This window comes from Eumetopias jubatus, unplaced genomic scaffold (genome assembly GCF_037043125.1).
Source record: "Eumetopias jubatus isolate StellerSeaLion01/CBP00866 unplaced genomic scaffold, mEumJub1_p1.0 scaffold_7, whole genome shotgun sequence".
NCBI lineage: Eukaryota > Metazoa > Chordata > Mammalia > Carnivora > Otariidae > Eumetopias > Eumetopias jubatus.
The window spans coordinates 71935726-71960379 of NW_028274813.1; the positions used below are offsets into that span (position 1 = coordinate 71935726).

The following is a 24654-nucleotide window of genomic DNA, read 5'->3' on the forward strand; positions in this document are numbered from 1 at the left end:
ACAGGGCAGATTATTTCTTGGAAGACAACTGGATGGCCAAGTGTACATTTCAGTTCTACTTTTCTCAGAATGCCTCTTCCTCTACGTATCACCTCCATACTAGCCTTGTAATGAAAAAAAGCAAGAGACATGGTTCTGAAGATTCATTCTTTATTTTGATACAAAAAATAAACCCTTCAACCTATAGAGAGTGTCACTTGTTTTAATATCACAAGCAACCTTACAGAATAGGAATCTGTTATCAGATTCCTGCTCCAAGAATATCACGTATGCTTTAGGAAAAGTCATTGCTATTTGGATTCAAACAAACATCAGTGTGAAAGGAGTAACTAATTATCTCCTTCTCCTGATTTTTCCATAATTTTACAAAATCATCGCTAACAAAGCCAATAGTTAGGATGTCACATAATTATGCCAGGATCTGGTAAGGGCAGTGAAACCAGCCATGTGAATCCAGTTAAACTATAGAAACATGACCTTTTATTGTCCTTCTCTCCTGTTTCTGGAGTAGGAAGGCTCTACTTTATAGCCCCATGGGCCAGCAATATACTTGAGTTATAATGTATAGGTTCCTTCTGGTTATACTTGCAGAAGAAGCCACAGAATTCTTGAGGGTCTGACATGTAGGAGCAAGCTAGGAGGCAGACTGCTGATCTGGATTTACTTAGATGGAAAACATTTATGCGAGCAATCCAGCTGACAGGCTGTTAACGTTGAAATAACCAAGCCTTGGGGCGCCTGGGTGGCTCAGTCGGCTAAGCATCCAACTCTTGATTTCGGCTCAGGCCATGATCTCAGGGTTGTGAGATCGAGCCCCACGTCGGGCTCGGTGATGGGCATGGAGCCTGCTTAAGATTCTCTCTCTCCCTCTCCCTCTGCCCCTCCCCACCCCCAAAGAAATAATCAAGCCTGTACTGGTCAACAAGTTCAGTCAGCTGATCAGGATACCATCCCTAGACCTTTAAGTGACACATTTGAAGTTCTCACAGTAAAGTTGCAACTCCATCAGCTGTGATTATCTTCTTTGTAATGCCCATCAGTCTTTACCAGCCGTAGCAGCCACTGCCTGGTAAAACTTTGCCACGAAGTCTGGCTCACTGACCTCCAGCTGCCTGACAAATTCATTGCGCTCTTGCTCAGCCCAACCTCGAAACCACTGATCCCAAAGACGTAGCTGGCACTCAAAGATACAAGGTGGTCGGTTTGCTCCAGAAACACTAAGCTGCTCCAGCCCTTCCAGCAGTGGCTGTAATTTTCCTGGCACTGCCTTAGCTACCAGGTCCTGTAGGAAACGTTCACGCTGCGGACTTGACCAACTGGCAAACCAGTGAAGAATACACTTCATCTCCTGGGAAGTGATGTAAGACATTGGGGGAGGGGAAGAGTTGGTAATACTGTCTGGTACTGAGGGTAAGGGAGAAGGGAAGGAGAGTGGCATCGAAGAGGAAGATGATTCCAGTGGCATCCTGAAACATAAAAGCACTGTTATATACTCTCTAGATAGAGTAACCAAAATACAACTTCCCAACAAGGAATCTTATCACAATCAGCATCTACAGATAAAATTACTTTTCAACAATTCAGTTTACAGGAAAACAATAGGGTACTTCATATAGGTTATTATCCAATCACCTTAGAGAAGGTAACTCAAGACTAACTTTGTTTCATACTTGCCAACCTTCCTGTTTTTCAAACTCATCACCCTCCCCAATCACTGCTTCTCTCCATCATTCTCATAAAAAAACCTAAAAATAACCAACGTATTTCTTGCTCATTCTCTGTGGCCTACTTTTATGTTCCAGGGTGAGTAAAGAAAAAATGATTAAATGTTGGTGCATCTCATCTTCCTTGAAATGAAAAAAGGTACACATTTTTTAATCTAGTACATGCAGCTGATCTGGGCTTAGATGCTAATCATTCCAGAGCTATCAACAGTGAGAAAAGAAAAAAAATTTTAAAAAATCATATATGATGAAAGAGCTGCCTTTGTAATGTGCATATAGCCTCTGAAATATGCCCAGAACTTCTTAACATCCATTACTTCCTTATATTTCCAGTAAAGCACCAGGAAAAATTGAAAAGCAGAGGGTGCCTCACCCAAAATAAGATAACACAGTAAGAAAAAATAGGAGACGCCACACGTTTATTCAAGACTGAACAAAGTCGGGGAGCCTGGTGGCTCAGTCATTAGGTGTCTGCCTTCGGCTCACGTCATGATCCCAGAGTCCTGGGATCGAGTCCCGTATGGGGCTCCCTGCTCGGTGGGGAGCCTGCTTCTCCCTCTTCCACTACCCCCTGCTTGTGTTCCCTCTCTCACTATCTCTGTCAAATAAAATAAAATCTTTAAAAAAAAAAAAGACTGAAAAAAGTCTAGTCGGTTTGGTGGCTTAGGAGTATAACGTGTTACACTGCTGTAAATGTATGACAATTGATGTCTTTGCACATTTATCGATGCCCTGCCATTGATTTGCATCAGTAATGCAAATAGGTCAGTTGAATAGATTTCAAGTTCCACAGTTTGAATTTCCCTTTTTTTTTAAAAGATTTTATTTATTTATTTGACAGAGAGAGAGGCAGCGAGAGCAGGAACACAAGCAGGGGGAGTGGGAGAGGGGGAAGCAGGCTTCCCGCCGGGCAGGGAGCCCGATGTGGGGCTCGATCCCAGGACGCTGGGATCATGACCGGAGCCGAAGGTAGACGCTTAACGACTCAGCCACCCAGGCGCCCCCACAGTTTGAATTTTTAACAATGAAAACCTTAAAACTACTTATCAATGACCTATTTTACTGTTTTTGCGTTCCTTCCGCTGCAAGTTGGGTTTGTAGTGACAAAGAAAGGAATCCCTAAGCAATCAACATCAGTTCAGTACCCCAACAGTCCAAGGAGATTGCCTTTTTCACAGCAATTCCTCCTAAGGAACTTTATTCTCTTACTCGGGTAAGGCAAAACTTTCTCCGAGTCTTGCCTCCACAGCAAACTCAAGTTCAACGATCATGAATTAGTTCACAGTCTGGGCCCCAAGGCACGGTGCTGCCACTTGCCCACTTTGGAGGCCACGAGCCTGGCATTCCAAGGACCCAAAGAGCAACGTAGTCTTAGATGGGAGTGGCGGGGATTCAGAGATTGGGAGGCGGCAGCTGTATCGGTAGCAGGGCGGGAAGTGTGCCCTGCTAGGGTTACCCGCAAACACCGAGTCTAACCCGGTCCAGAGAAGGACTTCTACCCCGCTTACCTCCCCTTTCCTCTCACAGGGCACCCGAAGACCGTCACAAAAGTGCTTAAATTCCACCAGGCGCCGCCGCTTCCATGTTTCCTGAAAACCCTAAGCAGGGCCAGCCCGGCAGCCCACGCACTTCCGGTCCCGGACCAGCCCCAAACACCCAAGCGCCTCAGCGCCTCAAGCCTTAGGTTCGGAGATAGCCGAGTAACTCCGATTTTGGTTATGCCAGAGTCGAGGGCTTCCGAGTACATTCGATTCAAAGCCTCGGTGAGACGAAAATAACCGAGCTCTGAAAGCAGAGCGAGGGAGGGGGAAGCGGCTGAGAGGAGGGAAAGAACTGATTGGTGCCGATGTGGAGACGGAAATACACGAGCAGTTCCGGAGGAACCCGGGGAGTTCTGAGTGGTAATCGAGGGGTTGACTATAGCAGTGGGCGGGGTCAGCTCGGTACGTTCGAAGGGCGTTGGCGGAAATTACCGAAGATGCCCGAAGCCGTCGGGACGGACCCGAGTACCTCACGCAAGATGGCGGAGCTGGAGGAGGTGACTCTGGACGGGAAGCCTCTTCAGGCGCTGCGGGTGACCGACCTGAAGGCCGCACTGGAGCAGCGAGGCCTAGCGAAGAGCGGGCAGAAGAGTGCTCTGGTCAAGCGGCTCAAAGGGGTGAGAAGTCGGCGTTGCCGGGGTGTCGGAGGGGAGCGGACCCGGTAGAGACGAGTCTCTGCCGCGGCGCAGGCGCAGTGTCCGGGCTCCGCGAGAGCTCGCTCAGGCCGCCAGCGCGAGCCTCCGGATCCGCGCGCACGGTAGTTGGTGAGGCTCGCGCTGGAATAGAGACAGCGCCGGTTCCCGCCTTAACGGCAGCGGCGCGAGCCCAAAATGGGAGGGTGCGCGCTACTCTCCCGGAGTGTCTTAAGCTCCTTCCTCCTTCCCCCACCCCCTCCTTGTTTGTGTCTGTGGTCTCGGCGCATGCGCTGCAGAAGGAGTTAAATCCCACTACTACCACCGGCGTTGCTGGCCTGAGGGGGGCGAATTGGGCTGGGTCGGAGTTAGGGGTATAGTTGGGCGGAGGGGTTAATGGGGTTGGTGTCGGTGTTGGTGTCCGGAAGAATAGGATTGGGATAGAGTAAAATGTCTACCTGATTAGATTAGGAGGTGAGATGAAGAGAAATCTTGATTTGAAGGGATTCGGTTATAGAGGGGTGTATAATTTATAGGGCATCCAGAAGCAATTTGGGCGGATAAGAGTTTGGTGAATATTGGTGAGAGAGGTGGGGCAGGTTGATATATGTTGGGGGTTTTGAATCGATTTGAGTAGCTTAGGGTGGGATCGTCATGAGGTGGGTGGATTTGTGTGTATAGATTTGGTGTAAATGGAGGAAAGATGAGGATGTCTTGGTTTTAATTGGGGTTAATTAGGATACATGGCCTGTAGTGCAGATTAGGGCTGGGTTGGCTCAAGGGTTAAATTGACAGACCGTTGCCTCTACAGAAGCTGACGGTTCTGTGTGTGGATTGGGTCAGCCATAGCTTAGAGTCTGTGGTCATTTTGCTCTATAGCCCCTTTTTTGAAATTTTTATAGTTGATAAATCTAGGTGCTACTCTGTTGGAAACAATACAAGTTCACTCAAGTAGATCTTGTCCTGGGTAACTGACCAGGTAATTCAGTCAGGCCAAAACCAGCAGCCCCCTGTTGGTTTCCTGTATTTGAAGCTGACTTGAAGTCATTTTACCTGCACGGCCAGATTTAGAAGGGGCATTAGTCAGAAGTGCAGAAGATAATAGGGACTGTAGTACTGGTTCTGTCACTGTCACTGATTTTATTACATAGCCAGGTCGATGATTTTCTCCATGTGCCTGCATTTTACATTTGTATTTTGGAGAGCAGTAACCATGGCTACTTTTAAGGGTCTTCTGAAGATGAATGAGAGTTAGTAAAAGGCTTTTAGGTCCCTGGAAAAGGAGTACAGGTTAAGTGTGTATGGTTAGTCATTGCATTCACTGAAGAGATTGGGGAGGGCTGGGGGTTTATTCCCTTAGATTCTGACTTTTGCCCTTCTCTGTACCAGGCTCTAATGCTAGAAAATTTACAGAAACACTCAACACCCCATGCTGCATTCCAGCCAAATTCCCAGGTAAGAAAAAAGGTTCATTAGATAGGGTGGGCTCTTTGAATGCACAGACATATGGAAGGACATAATGATGTATACTTGATGCTTAATTCCTCACCAGTATTTTTCTAAGTTCCCTGGGTTGGAAATTTCCTCATACCAGGACGGTTGAGCTCTAATAAAGAATTCAAGAACCGAATTAGAAGAGCTATTAGTTAATTTCTGATACTTGCAATGGTATGTGCAGAAAGATGTGGCTCCAATTGATTAAGCGTAGTACAAGAATATGAAGTCATTTACTTGCCATTCATTTGGGGAAAGTAGTTGATGTCTTTGAATGTAGATATGAAGTAGACAATCAGTAGGGCAGTGTAAGAAAATACTTGCTGATCAAGAATAACTCTTGTGTTGGGCGCCTGGGTGGCTCAGTTGGTTAAGCAACTGCCTTCGGCTCAGGTCATGATCCTGGAGTCCCAGGATCGAGTCCCGCATTGGGCTCCCTGCTCAGCAGGGAGTCTGCTTCTCCCTCTGACCCTCTTCCCTCTCATGCTCTCTCTCTCTCTCAAATAAATAAATAAAATCTTTAAAAAAAAAAAAACTCTTGTGTTGAAATAGATTTTTCCAAGAATCCAATCCTGTGGAAATTATCCACCCTCACTAGTGTTAATGCTAACTATGCCCTTACTCCTAAATATCATTAATTCCTCTGTTACTTAGGGCAAGAAATTTAACCTTTGGAGGCCCTGCATTCCTAAGTTCCAATGTATAATATGAGAAAAGCTTGGACTATATCCATAGTTTTATAACTGCTCTGCTTTGGTTTTGTAGAGCTGCTTTTGGGGGCTTCCTGGGAAATATAACCTTCTTCCCAAGTGAGCAGGGGTTCACACTCCCCTCTTAATTAGGTCTACTTTTATCTTGTATATTGAGTTTCAGTATAAGATATCTTTAGAAGAAATCATTCCACAGTTTAAAAAAATAAGATTTTTAGACTTTGTGATCTCATAAGGTTCTTTTCAGCTCTTAAAATCCCCTCATTATAGCATGTTATATACGTAAAGGAAAAATCCAGGTCTTCGTTAGTGCAATGTTGTGTGGCTCTGGTACTAGATGAAGTCCCAAGATACTGTGGAAAAACAAGAGAGCCTTCCTACTCCCTGGTTACCACCTCATTAAGCTATATCATAACCTAGACAGTTTACAGATGTTAAATATAAGCTTAAGAAACTGCGTAAGTTAATCAGTCTGTGTTTATATTCCTTTCATTCATTGCATTTTAGTCTTTTAAGCTTTGCTTTTATTAACCTAGGATTTTTGCAGCAAATGTATATGCTCTCTAATACATGCAACCCACACTTCATCAATGTCCGTTGAGTACCAAGAGACTCATCTGTATTTTAGGTGAAGATAAACATTTACCATGCTTAGGAAAGATGACTAAAAACATAAACGATATTTATTCAGATTTTTTTCATTTTTTTGGAGTTCTAGTAGGACTTGCTAAGCAAGAAGGTTCTGGGAGAAGGACTTGCAAAGAGAAAACTGAAGGACAGAAGAGTGCTGTGGGAGTCTGTGTTGCAAGAAAAATGGGAAAAGGGATTAAGCTCCTGGATTTTAAATAGTGTTACCAAGGATTTCTTCCCACCCAAAGAAAATGGAATTAAAACTCTGTCTAAATGCTGAACAGACATCCCTTTTCTTAATCTTTTGCTTTAAGTGTTTAAATCTAATACTTTAAGTACTGTTATTTGAATTTTGGAGATGTTTGACAAAATGATTCCTGGATAGGTAGAGATTGACCTTTTTATCAAAAAAAAAAAAAATGACCTAGTATGAACTAGTATAATTTCTTTTCAGTTCTTGTTATTACGTAAAGGAAAATTTAGATTGTATTTAGATAATATTTAAGATTAAAATTTTAGATTAAAAGGCATAATTTTACAGGAGTTTTGATTTTAAGCCATTTGGGCATTGCTGGTTGGGAACTGAATTAAAATTTAAGAAATTATGTGCAGTTCTTTTGGCCATCTTTTATGAATCATAGGGTTCTTTATTTTGGTCCTCAATAAGAGTAGCTTAGAAGAGGGCCTTCCAACATTTTGATTATCTTTCTTGGACTCAAATATAAGGAGGAGAACTTTGCTCCATTGAATTTTCTTCTCTGTGTTTTCCTGGTTTGTTTTCCTTGACTTTTCTTTTTTCCATGTCTTCTACACAGATTGGCGAGGAAATGAGCCAGAACAGTTTCATAAAGCAGTATCTGGAAAAGCAGCAGGAGCTACTTAGGCAGCGTCTGGAACGTGAAGCCCGAGAAGCTGCAGAACTTGAAGGTAAGCCCAGACTGTCACAAGGAGTTTTTCATTCTTACTCCTGTCACTGAGTAGATAGGCCTGTTTAACTAGGCAATTTCAGGAATGAGGCTGAAACGGCTACTTGCTTTGGTAGTTAAGCCAAGTGAGTTGTTTGTTTACCTTTTGTCAGGGAAGAAAACACTTAATTTACCTGTTAGAAGAGGATTCCTGCCAAGAGGAAGAATTAAAAGTAAATTAAGCTACCCTTTAAATGAGGTAGATCTTAATCCCAGGGAGTTTTTCTCTATGTACTGTGCTCTTTTTAGTATATACTCTGTGTCCCGTGACTTTGCCTGATCTCCTTCACTCCTCTACATATTCCCACATGCTTAGCCCTTCACTCCCTCCCTGCCCCGACCCAATCTGTACTTTGCAGAAGCTTCAGCTGAGTCGGAGGACGAGATGATCCATCCTGAGGGAGTGGCTTCCCTGCTGCCTCCTGACTTTCAGAGCAGCCTGGAGAGACCAGAGCTGGAGCTCAGCAGACATTCGCCCAGTACGTATCTCCCTCCCCACTGCGCTGTTTTGTCAATCTTGCGTAGTTGGTGGGGGGAGGTAGTTAGGCCTCCATTCATGCTAAGCCTCCATTAGAGTCCCAGGGAAATTCTGTGACATTGATACTTCACATCTGTTTGTCATGGGAATTATGTCCTTTTGGAAGTCTGCTTTCATCTCTATGTCGTGTTAACCCCTCAGAGTGTTTTTCTAAGGCAGTATGATGTTTCTTCTCTTCTGTATCTCTTTAACCTTCTCTATCTCTGGATTGAGCAGTAGTCACAACTCTCTGTCATTCCTTCACCAGTTGTATAGATTATCTATTGCACATCCAGTCATTGCCCACCCCCAAAGGGGTGTCTGCTGTGGTTTATTAATTCATTCAACAAATTTTTGTTAAGTGCCTGTTGTATGCCATGCACATGCTAGGCACCAGGAATATAGTAGAAAAAAGGCAAGTCTCTCCCTTAATGAAACGTATAGCCTAGTGAGGAGAGGGACATTAATGAAATTATTATATAATTAGTTACCATTGTGCTGTGTGCTCTGAGAGGCAGTGCAGAACATCATGTGAGCGTATTACAAGGAGCTCTAACTCAGTGTGTGGAGTTGGTTCAGGCAAGATTGGTTTTTTCACATAAATATTAAGCACCCAGTTTTGTATAGTATTTCAAGCAAAAGTCTATAAATGCAGCCTTTGTTTTCTAAACTATGTAAGATGGTATAGTTTTAGGAGAAAATGTATATAAGATACATGGATAGTAGGTAGATATGTTAAACCAATGTGTACGTTAAAAGTATTTTGAATCATTATTAATGTTAGTGGTCGTAGGGAAAGTGATCACTCCATATTTAATATTTTTAGAACGTGTGGAAGTTACTAGCTCTTCTGATTAATATAGAATTCCTTTTTTTTTTTTAATTTAATTTTATTTGAGAGAGAGACAACAAGCATGAGCGAGGGGAGGAGCAGAGGGAGAGGAAGAAGCAGACTCCCTACCGAGCAGGGAGCCCAGCATGGGACTTGATCCTGGGACTCCAGGATCATGACCTGAGCTGAAGGCAGACACTTAACTGACTGAGCCACCCAGGCACCCCTAGAATTCCTTTCTGAACATAGATTTTTAGAAGATACTTAATGGTAGAAGAAAAATAAGTTGTTTTAGACATCTCTTTTCTCCTCAAATACAAAAGTAGCGGAGCCTCAATTGATCCATTTTGCTCTTAGCACTCTTCCCTGATTGTAAAGCCAGGAGGAAGGAGAAGACTCTTCTAAATTAGTGTCTCTTTTCAAGTAAAAGTCAAGAGAATATTTATTGAATTTCTGCTGTATACATATCTTCATGCTAGAGTATATGGGGAGTTAGCACTTTGTAAAATCTTTTCAGGAGAGGGGCGCCTGGGTGGCTCAGTCGTTAAGCATCTGCCTTCAGCTCAGGTCATGATCCCAGCGTCCTGGGATCAGGCCCCTCATCGGGCTCCCTGCTCTGCGGGAAGCCTGCTTCTCCCTCTCCCACTCCCCCTGCTTGTGTTCCCTCTCTCGCTGTGTCTCTGTCAAATAAATAAATAAAATCTTTAAAAAAAATAAAAATCTTTTCAGGAGAGAGAAGATAATTGCACTTAAAGCCAACAACAGAAGATGATGTGTTTTAAAGTGACATAAATAGTGCAAACAGACTATAAAAATATAGAATAAAAGTTCTCTGAGGACTAGAGTGATTAGAGAGAGCTTCATGAAGAAGGTGTGGGATTTGAGCTGAGCCCTAGAAATGAGTAGGATTTGAATTGGTCCAGAGGAGACAAGAGAGTATTTTTAGGAAGGAACAAAAGCATAAAGATAGGGATGAATGTGATATTTTTAAAGGATAGGTAATAAACGAATCTAGCCAGAGTAAAGTATTCTTTCATATTCAAGAGTAGTCAGAGGAACAATGAAAAAGGTACATTGGGATAATATTGCAAAGGGCTTTGAGTATCAAGCCAATGAATATGAGATTTTTTTTTTTATTCTAAAGTAGGGGGGAAACCATTGAAAATTCTTGATAGGAACATGATTTGTTGAGGAACTCTCTTTAAAAAAAGAGTTGAAATGAAAATGAAAAATGGATCCTGAAATAGAAATAAGGTTTCGAAAGCAAATAAAGATTTAGAATAAAGGTAACCAGTCTCTTCAGTCCTTTTTGTCATCAGCTGGACTCTCCCTGTGGCGGTAATTGATGAAGTGGGGACAAAAACAGGTCAAAGAAGAGGAAAGATGGAGGCGAAAAATAGAAAAGATGAATGTAGTAAATTGTAGAGTAGCTAACAGTTGCCATTTGTGCTCTTCAGTGTACTCTCTGCCATAAACTTTCTTACCTCTGATCTTGGCTAGAATATGAATCTCATAGATGTGGTACAAAATTTGGTCAGGGTCCTAAATGGAGTGGTAGTGGGAGTTCTAGCGGTGTTTAGTTGGATCAGTGGTAATGCCTGGAGTTTACCCAGACAATTAGATTCTTTCAAAATGTGCGATGTTAGGGCGCCTGGCTGGCTCAGTTGGTTAAGCGACTGCCTTCGGCTCAGGTCATGATCCTGGAGTTCCGGGATCGAGTCCCGCATCGGACTCCCTGCTCGGCAGGGAGTCTGCTTCTCCCTCTGACCCTCTTCCCTCTCGTGCTCTCTATTTCTCTTTCTCTCTCAAATAAATGAATAAATAAATCTTTAAAAAAAAAATACAAAATGTGCAGCGTTAGTCTGCCATAGGCCAGTAAACTATTGGGAAGCCAACTTACTTGGATGTTTTGGGGGTTTTCTCTAATTAGGATTTTCATTAAAGGAAGGTTTTTAGTAACAGTTTGCTAATCAGTAGTGGCACCTGAGGATATTTTTTTTGGTATTAAACTGTATTTAAGAATATGGCTTCCTGGGCCCTACCCCAAGAATCTCAGGGAATGTGAGTCCTGGGACGACACATTTTTTTAAAGTCCCCTAGTAGTTAGTTAATCAACTCAATTTGTGAATGACTAACTGAAAGAATAACTTTTCAGTATTGTAATTAATCAGGATCTTTGGCTTATATTCCAGCAACTTCCTGTTTATGTGCTATAGACAAGACCCCAAATAGGAAGAATTGGTTTATAACATCCTTCATGGCTCTCCTTCTTGACTTCTCTCTCTACCACTTTCTTCAGATTTTTCTTATGCGTTGGGAGACAGTATCCATCCTCCATAGTCAGAAGTATAGACTTGCCTCTAGACTGTGATTGGTTGTACAGAAATTCTTATTGCTATGAATTATTTCAGAAAGAGTCCAGTCTAGGAAAATAGAAAAACATTTAAAAATGGCTATCAGTATACAGATTCTTTAACAAAGGTATAGCTCCAGGGGATTTTAACCAGCCTTTTTCTTATAGGGCATATAGTCCTCATTCCTTTTTCTCTTACTAAATCTGGAAGCTGAGAGTCTAGAGAAATGCTAGATAAGTTACTCAGCTAAAATGAGTCAGATTTAGGTTTGGTGTCATTGCCAGGTCTCCATTCTCTTAATTCCTGCTGCTTATTCGTATTCAGGGATTTGTTTTCTAGAATGAAGACACTACTTTCCTATATGGCCCTTATAAACATTCTTCACTTCTCTACTGTCTAGCAGCCTAAAGCCTTCTGACTTTGGAATCTTGGAAATCCTACACTTAGCCTCGCTTTTCTTTTTTTTTTTAATTTTTTTTTTTAATTTATTTATGAGAGAGAGCACGAGAGAGGGGAGGGTCAGAGGGAGAAGCAGACTCCCTGCTAAGCAGGGAGCCACATGTGGGACTCGATCCCAGAACTCCGGGATCGTGACCTGAGCCGAAGGCAGTTGCTTAACCAACTGAGCCACCCAGGCGCCCCTACCCTTGCTTTTCAACGCCTGAAATATATTTCTTCACTTGCAGTGGCTCCACCCTTTGGTGAAGGTGCTCAGTTTCTACACATCACATACTATTAACATTTGTTTTAAGACATTTAATGTGGCCATGTTCCCGTTATAGAAGTTGTCACCTTTCCCAGAAGCTTGTCTGCATCACATCAGTTCCTTACAGGGAGCTAGAAAGTGATTCCTCATTTCTTCTTGTTTTTTTCTTCTTTATATTTTGTGTTGCTTAGAAGTTCCTCTTTTATGTCTGAAGGTCCCCTCCAGTTGTCATTTTTTTTGCAAAACATTCATGACGAAAACTTTCTGAATAGCCCACATCTCTTTGATGACTTAAGTGCTTCCAGAGAAGTAATCATCTAGAATCCTATCACTGCAGTTTTACAGCATCAAAACAACATTATGATCCAATAGAAGAGCATTCAGCTTTCAGTAGGTGGAGAAAGAGGCTATTTGCTTGTACATACCTAATTTTAAAATCACAACTCCAGAACTCTTTGACTTGTTTAACACATTTATCTCTGACCTACTTCATAAAACATGTCTTTCCCACCGCTTAAAATCACATGTATTTATTCAGAGCGTATGGATGCTTATGGAGAGCTTGTTACTCACCACAAAGCATCTTTAGTATGGCTTTAGATATGTGCATATAACTCTTGTTTTTAAATTAAAAAGAAAACAGCATGTTTCTTAGAACTTGCAGTGATAGGTAGGGATGCCTGAGTGGCTAATTCGGTTAAGCATCTGCCTTCTTAAGCATCTGCCTTCCGCTGAGGTCATGATCCCAGGGTTCTGAGATGGTGCTCCACATTGGGCTCCCTGCTCAGCAGGGAGCCTGCTTCTCCTTCTCCCTCTGTGTGCTACTCCCCCTGCTTGTGAGCGCCTGTGCGCGTGGATGGACACGCGTTTTCTCTCTCTCTCTCTGTCAAATAAATAAACAAATGAATTTGGAATGATAAAAGCCAGTACTTGGGATGTCTAGCCTATAAATTTTAGCTGTTCATAGGATTTGAAGAGTATATTTTTTCTCCAGAGAATAGGATTTTTTTATCCCTTTAAAAATACTTACTTTCTTATTACAAAAAGTAGTATGTATTTATTAAAGAAAATTTGGGGGTTCCTGGGTGGCTCAGTTGGTTAAGCGACTGCCTTCGGCTCAGGTCATGATCCTGGAGTCCCAGGATCGAGTCCTGCATCGGGCTCCCTGCTCAGCAGGGAGTCTGCCTCTCCCTCTGACCGTCTTCTCTCTTATGCTCTCTCTCTACCATTCTCTCTCTCTCTCAATAAATAAATAAAAATCTTTAAAAAAAAATTTGGAAAAACTAGGAAAAAAACCCAAGTTTTTAAATCATTCATAGTCTCACAAACTAAAAAAAAACCTCAGTTGATACTTGGCTGTATAATTTTCCTCATCTTTTTTTGTCTGTGTAAAGGTTAAAATATCTGCAATATTCAGATCATTATTGTTCCTCCAACCTAGTTAACCTCTTTTTTTTTTTTTTTTTTGTAAGAGAGAGAGTACGCAAGGGGACAGGGAGGTGCAGAGGGAGAGGGAGAGAGAGAATCTTAAGCAGGGTCCACACCCATTGTAGGAGCCCAACGAGGGACTTGATCTCACACTCCTGAGATCATGATCTGAGCCGAAATCAAGAATCCAATGCTTAACCAACTGAGCCACCCAGGCACCCCTTCTTTTTTATTTATTTTTTAATTCTTAAGCATCTGGATAATTTTAAGACTTTTTTTTTAAATTTTTATAAAAACATCCAACACGGGGTTTGAACTCACAACCCTAAGATCAAGAGTCACATGTTCTACCAACTGAGGCAGCCAGGCACCCCCCAAGACATTTTTTTAGAGCAGTTTTAGGTTCATAGCAAAATTGAGAGGAAGGTACAGAGGTTTCCTGTATGCCTTCTATTCCCACACATGCATGGCTTCTCCCATTATCAGCATTCCCCCATCATTGTGGTACAGTTTTTAAAATTGAAGAACCTACATTAACAAGTCATAATCACCCAAGATCCATAGTTTACCTTAGAGTTCACTCTTCAGTTGTATGTTTTATGGGTTTGGACAGATGTGTAATATGTACCCATCATTCCAGTATCATACAGAATATTTTCCGTGTTGTAAAAATCCTCTCTGCTCTGCCTGTTTGCCCCTCCCCCCAGCTTCTACCTTTTTTTCTTTTTTGTTAAACTATAAAAATTGCTTATTTTAAACTTGTAGAGGAACTTTATCTAAAATTAATGGAAAACAAATTTTTTTTCAGTTTTACTCATTTTGTAAAAAATCTATTCCGGGTTATTTAATTATGAAATTATTACTGATACTACAATCACATTATTTATTAATTCCTTACAGATTATTCCTCAGTGTTTGTTAGAGAATCTGGCCTGTTACTATATATCCTAACCATAGATCCTGTACACACACCCATAATGCAAGTCTTTATTCAATAAGCCAGATATGAAATGGTATATATTCAGAGATCCTGTGAGTAAAGTGATCATGGAGTAAAGTTTTACAAAACATGTGCAGTCTTTTAGTTCATTTTATGTTTCTTCTTTTAGTTACAGAAGCAAAGACTAATTCATTTTAGATTGTTGGGATATAGAAGTAAGACTTTGGGTTAGAGCCTACACCATCTGTTTTATTTGTGCCAGTTTAGTGTAGGACATGGTTTTGTGGATCATTTGAGCCTTTTGTACCATATTAAAATTGAGCCCAATCTAACTAAGTATCTGGAATATACTCATCTTGAGGCTGTTTTCTAAACTGATTTCTCATCAATATTTGCATTGCTATTTTGTGTAATTTTTTTTTTAAGATTTTATTTATTTATTTGACACAGCGAGAGAGGGAACACAAGCAGGGGGAGTGAGAGAGGGAGAAGCGGGCCTCCTGCCAAGCAGGGAGCCCGATGAGGGGCTCTATCCCGGGATCCTGAGATCATGACCTGAGCCGAAGGCAGACGCTTAATGACTGAGCCACCCAGGCGCCCCTATTTTGTATAATATTTTAATACTGGTAGGAAACTTAGAAATCTTTCAGTCCGTCGCTGCCTTTTTCTTGGTCAAGACATTTAGACCCAAATTGGTGTGTTTTTGTTTTTGTTTTTGTTTTTTTTAGAGAGTGAGAGCAATTGCAGGAGAGTGGGGAGGGGCAGAGGGAGGAGAGAGAGGATCTCAAGCAGGCTCCACGCTCAGTGCAGAGCCCAATGCGGGGCTCAATCTCATGACGCTGAGATCATGACCTGAGCCAAAATCAAGAGTCGGACGCTTAACCAACTGAGCCGCCAAGGTGCCCCAAGACCAAATTGTTTAAGTGATTTATGCACAGTTGCCTTCCTTCATGGAATGTGAATAAAATTTTTTTTCCAGTTTTACATGGAGTTATTATTTGAAACGACCTAGTGTGGTTGTTTTCAAGCTTTCTTGAACTTACTTTTCCTTTCAAAAAGACATCTCACCTTGAGCTCTTTATATAAAAACATAATTGAGAGGGCCCATTTCTGAAGCCCTGTCCAGTGGCTTGAAGTAATTTCTAGAAACTTTAGGGCCTAAAAACAATTCATTTAAGTACTTATCTCATGAGATTGTCATTTCGCAGATTGGTTTGTTAATCATCATATTTTGTTCAAAACTACTAGTGGTAGCAATAGGCAATCCAGAAAAATGGTGACAACATTTTATAGAAATAAGAGGCACTTTGTACATCCCTGCAAGACAGTTTGAAGCCCCTGGTAGTTATGAAGCACCGGGTGGTAATTTTATAGTTATTTGAGTTATTCATAATATGTAAATTGGCTTTGAGATATTGAAAATATTCCAGACATGCATAGCAGGAATTATTAATAAGAGCCTTCGAACTTTATTTTTATTTATTTATTTATTTAATCCCCCCCCCAAAAGATTTTATTTATTTATTTGACAGAGACATAGCAAGAGAGGGAACACAAGTAGGGGGGGTGGGGGGAGAAGCAGACTCCCCGCTGAGACAGGAGCCCGATGCGGGGCTTGATCCCGGACCCTGGGATCGTGACCTGAGCCGAAGGCAGACGCTTAATGACTGAGCCACCCAGGTGCCCCTATTTATTTATTTTTAAGATTTATTTCTTTATTCTTGAGAGAGAGCAAGCGAGCGAGCACATGGGAGCAGGGGGAGGGGCAGAGGGAGAGAGAGAAAATCCTCAAGCAGACTCCCCACTGAGTGCGGATCCCAACGTAGGGTTCGGTCTCAGGACCCTGAGATCGTGACCTGAGCCAAAGCCAGGAGTCAGACGCTTAACCAGCTGAGCCACCCAGGCGCCCCCCCCCCCTTTAGAACTTTACATGATCTTCTGCGTAGAAGTTAAATTAATATAGATATGTATTGACCAGCTAATATATGCTATGATTGAATTTTAGAAAGCATCCTTGAATGAATGTTTATGCCATGAATCTGACTTGATTTTCTTTCATTTGATAGGAAAAAGCTCTATTTCTGAAGAGAAAGGTGAATCTGATGATGATAAACCAAGGAAAGGAGAAAGACGATCATCCAGGGTCAGACAGGTAACTCAAATATCTCTTAAAGCATCTATCACTTCTCTGGATACTGCTTTGGATGTCTCCTCCTTCTCTTCCTCCTAAGACTTTTTCAGAGTTGTGTTTCTTTAGATTTCTGTAGTCCTCTTCTTTTTCCACTTTTTCATTTTTATTTCATTTATGGGAGTTTGGGGGGGTGGTTTTTGTTTTTTTTTTTCAAAAGCACTCATTAGCATTTAATGAACCTCTCTCCATGTGGCTTCAAGCTACCAGGACACAGCACCCCCCAGCCCCCTTCATCTTCTCCTCAGCTCTTTTACTGAAAAATTTGGCCTTCACGATGATAGGCTGTTTGGGAGCTTTCCCTTTCCTGAAACTTTGTAGTAGCCTGAGTGCACCACGTCAGGAATAGGAGCAGCTCCAGGTTGTTTCTAGCAGCATTTACCCGTGTCTGCTCACTGACTAAGGTCCGTAGTTTGTCAAGGTTGACAGATGGGCAGAAACTCTGGTTCCTCTTTAAGTGCTCATGCCTCATACTAACGTTTCCAGAGTAACCTGGGTGATATTTGCTGAAGTTGATCCTGTGATGATGTGTGTCTCCAGCATTACCCGGGCCTCCTCTGGCTTCCAGTGCTTGCTGATGTGGTTGTGGCTCAGGTGGCCCGCAGTTTCCGGGTCTTCCTTCCTGGATGGCATGTGGGCAGCCCAGACGAAAGAGCTGGTTTTTTGTTTTCTAATTAGGTCTGCTCAGATTTCTAAGCAAATATATATAAATTAAAACTTAATTATGAAAGTTAACAGGCTGGTTTATATTCCTAAAGTGCATTATTAGAAAAGACACAACTATTCAATTAGAACTTTAAAGCCATATGATACAGTGTTAAGTGAGCCAGAACACAAAAGTGTGTCTGTGTTATGATTATGACTATGGAAAAGAAATGAGGAAAAAATAAATATACCAAAATGATAAAAATAGTTACATTAAATGATGATAGGTAAGTTCCCCCACCCCCTTGCCACTTTCTAGATGTTCAGTTTGTATTTATTTATTTTTTTTTTTAAGATTTTATTTATTTGAGAGAGAGAGAATGAGAGACAGAGAGCATGAGAGGGGGGAGGGTCAGAGGGAGAAGCAAACTCCCCGCTGAGCAGGGAGCCCGATGCGGGACTCGATCCCGGGACTCCAGGATCATGACCCGAGCTGAAGGCAGTCGCTTAACCAACTGAGCCACCCAGGCGCCCCAGTTTGTATTTATTTTTAAAGCTTGAAAGTAAAAAATGAACTAGTAGGGGCGCCTGGGTGGCTCAGTTGGTTAAGTGACTGCCTTCGGCTCAGGTCATGATCCCGGAGTCCCAGGATCGAGTCCCGCATCGGGCTCCCTGCTCAGCGGGGAGTTTGCTTCTCCCTCTGACCCTCCCCCCTCTCATGCGCTCTCTCTCTCAAATAAATAAATAAAAATCTTTAATAAAAAAAAATAAAAAAATAAAAAATGAACTAGTAGCGGTTTCATTATTGTATTCTATTTGCAGTCTCTTTTGATCCCCGTAAGAGCTTGATAGACCATGCTTGTTTACTGCCACACTTGTGTGTGTGGATGCAAGCTTGTATCATTGAGTTTCTCCTTCTTATGTGTATCTCCTGAGATACTTTTTTCTCTCTGTTGATAGTGAGCAAATATACTTGGATCCACTGTATATCTTTTCTTTCAGGCAAGAGCAGCTAAACTCTCTGAGTGTAGCCAGGTGGCTGAGGAGGAAGAGGATCAAGAAACACCTTCCAGAAATCTGAGGGTCAGAGCAGATCGAAATTTGAAAACAGAGGAGGAGGAAGAAGAGGAGGAAGAAGAGGAAGAAGAGGAGGAGGAGGAAGAGGAAGATGAAGGACAAAAATCTAGGGATGCACCAGTCATGAAACAACTTGAAGCAGAAGAGGGGGAAGAGATGCCCAGAGCAAAACCAGAGGAGGTGATAGATGAGAGACCCCAAACCATAAGATCCCAGGAACAGGAGGGGTTAGAGAGAGGAGGAAGAGTGACAAGGTCCCAGGAAGAAGCCAGAAGAAGTCTTATGGCCAGACATCAGCAGGAGAAAGAAATGAAAACAGTTTCTTCCCTTGAAGAAGAAGAAAAGGAAATAAAATCTTCAAAAGGCTTGGAGGAAAAATCAAAGTCCCCTTCCCCTCCTCGACTGACTGAAGATCTGGAGAAGGCCCCTCTTGTGCTACCACCAGAGCAGAATGCCAGTGAGGAGGAAACTCCCCCACCTTTACTTACCAAGGAAGCATCTTCTCCACCGCCTAATGCACAGCTCCAGGGTGAAGAAGAAATAGAGCCCATGGAAGGCCCAGCTCCCCCTGTCCTCACTCAGCTATCTCCTCCTAATACAGATGCTGAGGCCAGGGAGCTATTAGTATCTCAGCATACTGTCCAGTTGGTGGGAGGCCTGTCTCCTTTGTCAAGTCCTGCAGACACCAAAGCAGAATCTCTAGCAGACAAAGTGCCAGAGGAGAGTGTCCTGCCCCTAGTTCAGAAAAGCACACCAGCTGAATGCTCACCCCAGAAGGGTCTTGAAACTGAGTCAGAAAAATCTGCTCAACCACTCCCTCTTAAAATCGAGGAATTAGCACCGGCCAAAGGGATCACTGAGGAATCTCTGACACAGCTGTCGTTGGAACAGAAGGAAGGTAGAAGGGCTTCTCATACCCTTCTCCCAAGCCACAGATTAAAACAGTCAGCTGACTCCTCCTCAAGCCGGTCGTCCTCTTCATCCTCCAGTTCTAGATCAAGATCTCGCTCTCCTGACAGCTCAGGCTCTCAGTCTCACTCATCTCCAAGATCCAAGCAGAGAGATGTATCTCGGGCACGTACTCACACCAACCCTCGTGGTAGATCCGAGATGGGCTCCCGATCCACATCAGAGTCCAGGTCACGTTCCCGTTCCCGTTCCCGTTCTCGTTCAGCTTCAAGCAACAGCAGAAAAGTAAGTGTGGGAGAATCTTGGGTGTGTTGATGTTTTGTTTGTATTCCAGTGTTTTTCAACCCCAGGAGAACTATTATAATTTCTGGCAGGAATGGGAAAAGCTTCCTTTACTCCCCAGGTCAGTGATTACTTTCCTATCATTTCTGAGTCTAATTTTTAATTCATTGATCCCTAAGTAGAGTCCTTTTTCATTTTTTTGAGTCCCTTTAATTCCAAAGTTGAATCATTTACCCATCTTCAGTAGACTATAAACTTGAAGATACGGACATGCCTTTTTACATGGGTATCTTAGTATCCTAGCACCTACTTGGGACTTAATAAATAATTTGAATACTCTAGGAAGTCAAGGAGATCACGAACTCAAAGAGGAATAAACATAGGGAGAGAAGGGTCCAAAGTATTAACTGAGTCCACGGAAGCTGGAAAACTCAGTGATGTACTGAATATATACCATATAAAATGATTTGCCTTATGTGCTTCATTTCTTCAGTCTCTGAGCCCTGGAGTCTCCAGGGACAGCAGCACCAGCTACACTGAAACCAAAGATCCCTCTTCTGGTCAGGAGGTTGCAACTCCACCAGTGCCACAACTGCAGGTCCTTGAGCCAAAGGAAAGGACTTCCACCTCATCCTCTATCCGAGTGAGGCATTTGAGCCAACCTGAGCCAGCTGAAAAGCATGTGACCCAGAGGTTACAACCTGAGCGGGTAGGCTATCATGCCCCCTCCCTAGAAGGAGATGGAGGATTAGGCATGATTTTCCCTTTTGTCTTAGCTAGCCTGGATAAGGTTCAGTAGAAATATAGATGGTTGGGGATACCTGTAAGATTCCACTGAACTCCGTTCTAGCTCCCTGGTTCATGAAAGCTCTATAAGGAGGCTAGGCATCAGGTTTCTCATTTCCAGGGCTCCCAGGGTCACTTGCACAGAATGTCTCCTTTTTTTCTGCCCCAAAGGAAGCCTTTTCTCAGTTCTCTCAAAAAAGAATTCTAATGAAATGATTGTTGGCATAGAAATTCTTTAAGCAGCATTCCATTCCACTTTGTAAATGAAAATAACAAAGATCTATAGGGCTAAGTGTGGAGCTGCCACTGTCTTTTATTACCAGCTCCAGGTTTAAAGAAGAGGAACCAAGCAGATTTAAGTACGTTGCTATGGGTGTTTTGCTATGTTTGTCCTGACAGGGGAGCCCAAAGAAGTGTGAAGCTGAAGAGGCAGAGCCACCAGCTGCCACACAGCCCCAAACCTCAGAGACCCAGACCGCTCACCTACCAGAATCAGAAAGGATTCATCACACTGTGTAAGTAATCTATCTCAGCTGGGGTATAACAAGGGACTGGGAGTTTGGAATAGTTCTTTGCTCCCTGGGTTTCTTTGACTAAGCAGTCCTAGTTTCCTTTTAAAACAAAGGCAGAGCTTTATCTGGACAAAGGCTAGGCCTCAGTTGTTATGTTGAGAGCTGCCACCGGAATTCTTAAGGTATTCTGAAAAGTGGTGGTTAGAGCATAAGGAAACCCATTTCTGAGATCATCTGACCAAAATAGTTCCTTTGAGGAGCAGGTAGCAGAGGCTTTGGTTTCCAAACTCAAGGCAGTGTAAGGGAGTTGACTCAGGGCATCTTAACTCAAGTTTACCAGCTACATCTGAGCCTGGGAACAGAGTTTAATAAAGGATATCAAGAGTCTACCAAGAAAGTCACAGGAGGGTGTTGTTTTTGAGTTTCTGTTGTTTTCCTTAGTTATTAGCTGTCTTTTTATTAAGCACCGTCTATCTTAGTTCTTATGGGATACAGTACAGCAAAATGTGAGGCATATGCAATCAGAAGTTTGTTTTTGGGCCCCTAAGACCCTTGGATTGATTTTTACCATTTACTTAATTAATGTCAGCTTTTATTTCTTATATTTAGTTCTAGAAAAATACAGGTAAGAGCAGGTATATCATTCGTTCATTATTCTGCGCTAGGTACTATATGTTAAAAAGCTGTTGAACCCAAATTCCTGGCTTTAGAGTCCCATGGGAAATGAAAAGCAAAATATTTTGGAAATAAGATTGTTTAGCTTTTAGACATCAAGAATCCTGTATTGCTTTAGTGAACATCCAGGGTAGACGGTTGGCCTAAAGTTGTTCTATGTTGGTTTTTATGTCATTTTTAACACTAGTACTACCAGTATGATTTTTCTCCTTTGTGCAAAAGTCTAATAATTCACACACTTTTGAGAGCTTCAGACTATCTTACCTCTGATTTTGGAGGGTGGTGGGCAGGTGACATGATTTATTATCTCATTTCCTTACGGGTTTAATACTAGTTTTGTATTCCTTACTATCTATATAGCTTTTGTCTTGGGGGTATACCCTTGTTACTGTCTTTTCTAACGGTCTTGCCTCTGCTGCCATCTTGTGGCCGTTACTTTTTTGGTTTGAAAGTCAAAAGTTCACTCTACTTCCTTTGAAAAGTTTTGTTTTTCCCTTTTGGGGTGGGTACGTTATCCTTTGGAGAGGGTTTTTCTTCTAGGACCATAAAGTGAAAACCCAGCGGATTCTGGAAGGTGTTCAGGATTCCCCAGCTACACCATCGGTGAGGAAATGGGGTGACACCTTCCTGCCCTCCCCTACCCCATCCCATGGGGGTACAGCATGTCCTTTGTATAAGGGCAGCTTTGAAATAGGTGTTGACAGTCTGCTAGTAATTGGGCCTGAGGAACTGCCTCCTATACCCCTTGTGAAGCAAGTAATTTTCTGAAAAGGTTTTGCTTTGTCCTAAAACTTCAGTTGGTCTGTGAGATCCTGGCAGCAAAATGGCACTTGATGCTATTTTGAAACATCTTTATTTCTGGACTTCAGCATGCAAGTCCAGGGCATATGAAGCTTGGAGTCCTGTACAGAGTTTTTCTCCCCATGTAAAGGTGCCCTTGATCCTCCATTTTATGACTGAGGTAATCTAGTCACATTGATTCCAACAAGGTGACAGGCAAGTGGCAAATACTGAGACTGTCCATTGTTGCGTAGGCACGCTTCAGTGAAGCAGCCTATAGGTGAGAAATGCAATCTGAGCTCAGGAGTAGCTCACACACATCCCCTTTACCCACTTTCCCTCTGCCTATCTTCCAGATGGTCTCTTCAGCAGCCTAATAAAAAGACATGCCCAAGGGTTTAAATTCATAGGCTATTCTGGCATTGGATTTGGTAAATGAATCTTTGAGAGGTTTACCTACATTTCTGGAAGCCCTACTGCATCTGATTCACAACAGTCCTAGTCTTTCATCACTCTAGAGTCCTAGTTTTCAGCCTAGTGACCTCTGGAGCCCCTGGCCAATTTTAAAAGTGGGATCAGCAGTGCTAAATGGAAAAGACTATTTGTGGCTTAACCTCGGTTTTCCTGTCTCAACAAAAGACAGAGTTAGGGCCTGTTGATTCGGTAAAGTGTTTAAAAAAAAAAAAAAGACTTCAAGGACCTGTCAGCACCTGGAAGAGATTGCCTAACTTTTTCTGTGCTTTGTTAAATCCATTCTGATTCTGATTGTGCCCTGAGGAATTCTTAATTTATGAGGTAAGGTATCTTGTCATTGCTTGGAGCAGGAATTTGTGAGCCCTCAGTCCTATTTCATTTGAGCCATGTTCCAAAATCCAATCTTCTGCCTGCTGTGGATATAACAAAAGTGTCTTCATAAGCAGAAAATAATGCTACTGTTTTTACATTAAAAAAAAAAAATAGGGGGGGGAGAAAAGAACTTTTGTGTGAGCAACTGTATTATCCAGCAGTAGTTAATTCAAACCTGAATTTTTCTAAATACAACTTTCCTGAGTACACAACCCTTACAGGCAGTAGCAGCTTTGGGCTTTTGGCTTATTATGTTAATTTGTCCTTTTGTCTGAGTACCAGGAAGAAAATAGTCCTTTAAGCCAATATGACAATGTAATGGTTACTCTCCAGGGAATCTACAGTACCAATATGCCAAATAATGCATAATTTTTAAAAGTAGAATTTATTATCATCAATAGCATTTGCTTACTGAGAAATTGGAATCTAAGAACATACCCCCAAAATCATATCATCCTTGGTTATCTTGAAACCAAGATTGAAACCGGTATTCTGTATTTAAGTCTCACTGCTTGAGAATAGTCACATCCCACTATTTCATATCAGGTCCTCAGCTCCTCATGAATTTTCTACAGTAACTAAAATTCAAACACGCCTGTAGAAATTTCCTTTTCTGTTAGTTTCTCTGACTCTTAATTAGATATGAATTATAATGTGATGTTGTTAGTCTCCAAGTAGTTCTGTCCTTCCCTTTCCTTCTGGGCTGCAAATGCTTTGTGTGCTGTTCAGTTATGGATAGAGCTCTCCCACCCCCAAGCCCCCATGCAATTTCACAGATTTTTCAAAGATATCAGAAATATTTGTGCAAGAACTTAAATGTGGGAAGGGAGATGCCTAGATGCCTTTTGTTTAAAAAGGACTACAAAGAAAAGCTGCATGGGCCTCTGACAAGTAGCTAACAAGGTTTTGGGACCGATCCTGCAAATAGATTTGAGTCCCTTGTGGGGGCAGTTTCAAGGATTCCTCATTTTCTTATGAAAATAAAGTCTTAGGAATCTTGGATCCCACAGAATTGTTTGTGGGGAAATAGATGGCACAAACTCACTGTGTCTTAAGGCCAAGGATAACGTCGTAAAATTCTTATTCTTGAAAAAATGAGAAAGAATTTCCAGTGAAAGAAAAATTCTTCCTCCAAGGAAGCTACTTCTGGAGAGGCGTATTGGCAGCTGAAACTATCTTAGGACAATTGATGGATAGGGAACATTTATTTGAGGATGTTGGAAGGTAACATTCTTTGTGAGGTAACATTCTCTGTGGGAGTTCCATCTAAAATAATGTTTAAGAAGAAAAGTTTGGGGTGCTTTCTGGCTCAGTTGGTAGAGCATGCGACTCTTGATCTCGGGGTCATGAGTTCAAACCCCACATTGGCGTAGAGCTTACTTGAAGAAGAAGAAGAAGAGGAAGAAGAAGAAGAAAACTTTTAGTTCAGCAAGCAATTATTAAAGTGTCCACTTGGTATATACACAATGACAGCCTAATTC

The 24654-nt window shown here is 42.1% G+C and overlaps 2 protein-coding genes across 8 annotated transcripts in view; one reads left to right on the forward strand and one right to left on the reverse strand.

Moving 5' to 3' along the window:
• Window positions 1–133: 133 nt before the first annotated feature.
• Window positions 134–4123, reverse strand: CUNH14orf119 (chromosome unknown C14orf119 homolog). 2 transcript variants are annotated; one of them, XM_028114927.2, is made up of 2 exons: window positions 3698–4123; window positions 134–1466 (listed from the first exon to the last, which is right to left on the reverse strand). In XM_028114927.2, the coding sequence occupies exon 2, from the start codon at window positions 1463–1465 to the stop codon at window positions 1037–1039; it is 429 nt and encodes a 142-aa protein (XP_027970728.1). In that variant the 5' UTR covers window position 1466; window positions 3698–4123; the 3' UTR covers window positions 134–1036. The 2 variants fall into 2 exon arrangements, with proteins under 2 accessions (XP_027970728.1, XP_027970729.2); XM_028114928.2 differs by lacking the exon at window positions 3698–4123 and adding an exon at window positions 3233–3677.
• ACIN1 (apoptotic chromatin condensation inducer 1) overlaps window positions 3556–24654 on the forward strand; it is a 34008-nt gene continuing 12909 nt past the window's right edge. For 4 of the 6 annotated variants that reach the window (XM_028114921.2, XM_088024676.1, XM_088024674.1 and 1 more), the window contains exons 1-8: window positions 3556–3882; window positions 5287–5352; window positions 7547–7658; window positions 8056–8175; window positions 16540–16625; window positions 18309–19577; window positions 20068–20283; window positions 20760–20875. In XM_028114921.2, the coding sequence (XP_027970722.1) occupies window positions 3571–3882; window positions 5287–5352; window positions 7547–7658; window positions 8056–8175; window positions 16540–16625; window positions 18309–19577; window positions 20068–20283; window positions 20760–20875 (2297 nt within the window). In that variant the 5' untranslated portion in view covers window positions 3556–3570. The remainder of the gene's footprint in view (window positions 3883–5286; window positions 5353–7546; window positions 7659–8055; window positions 8176–16539; window positions 16626–18308; window positions 19578–20067; window positions 20284–20759; window positions 20876–24654) is intronic. The other 2 variants (XM_028114925.2, XM_028114923.2) reach the window with 2 other exon arrangements.

What these genes read in the sequence shown, in the direction of transcription:
- CUNH14orf119 (XM_028114928.2), bottom strand. Translation starts at nt 3,471, where the DNA reads ATGTACTCGGAAGCCCTCGACTCTGGCATAACCAAAATCGGAGTTACT. An exon ending in CCTGTGAGAGGAAAGGGGAG is followed by an intron (nt 1,467 to 3,232) that starts GTAAGCGGGGTA and finishes TTTATGTTTCAG; the next exon opens with GATGCCACTGGAATCATCTT.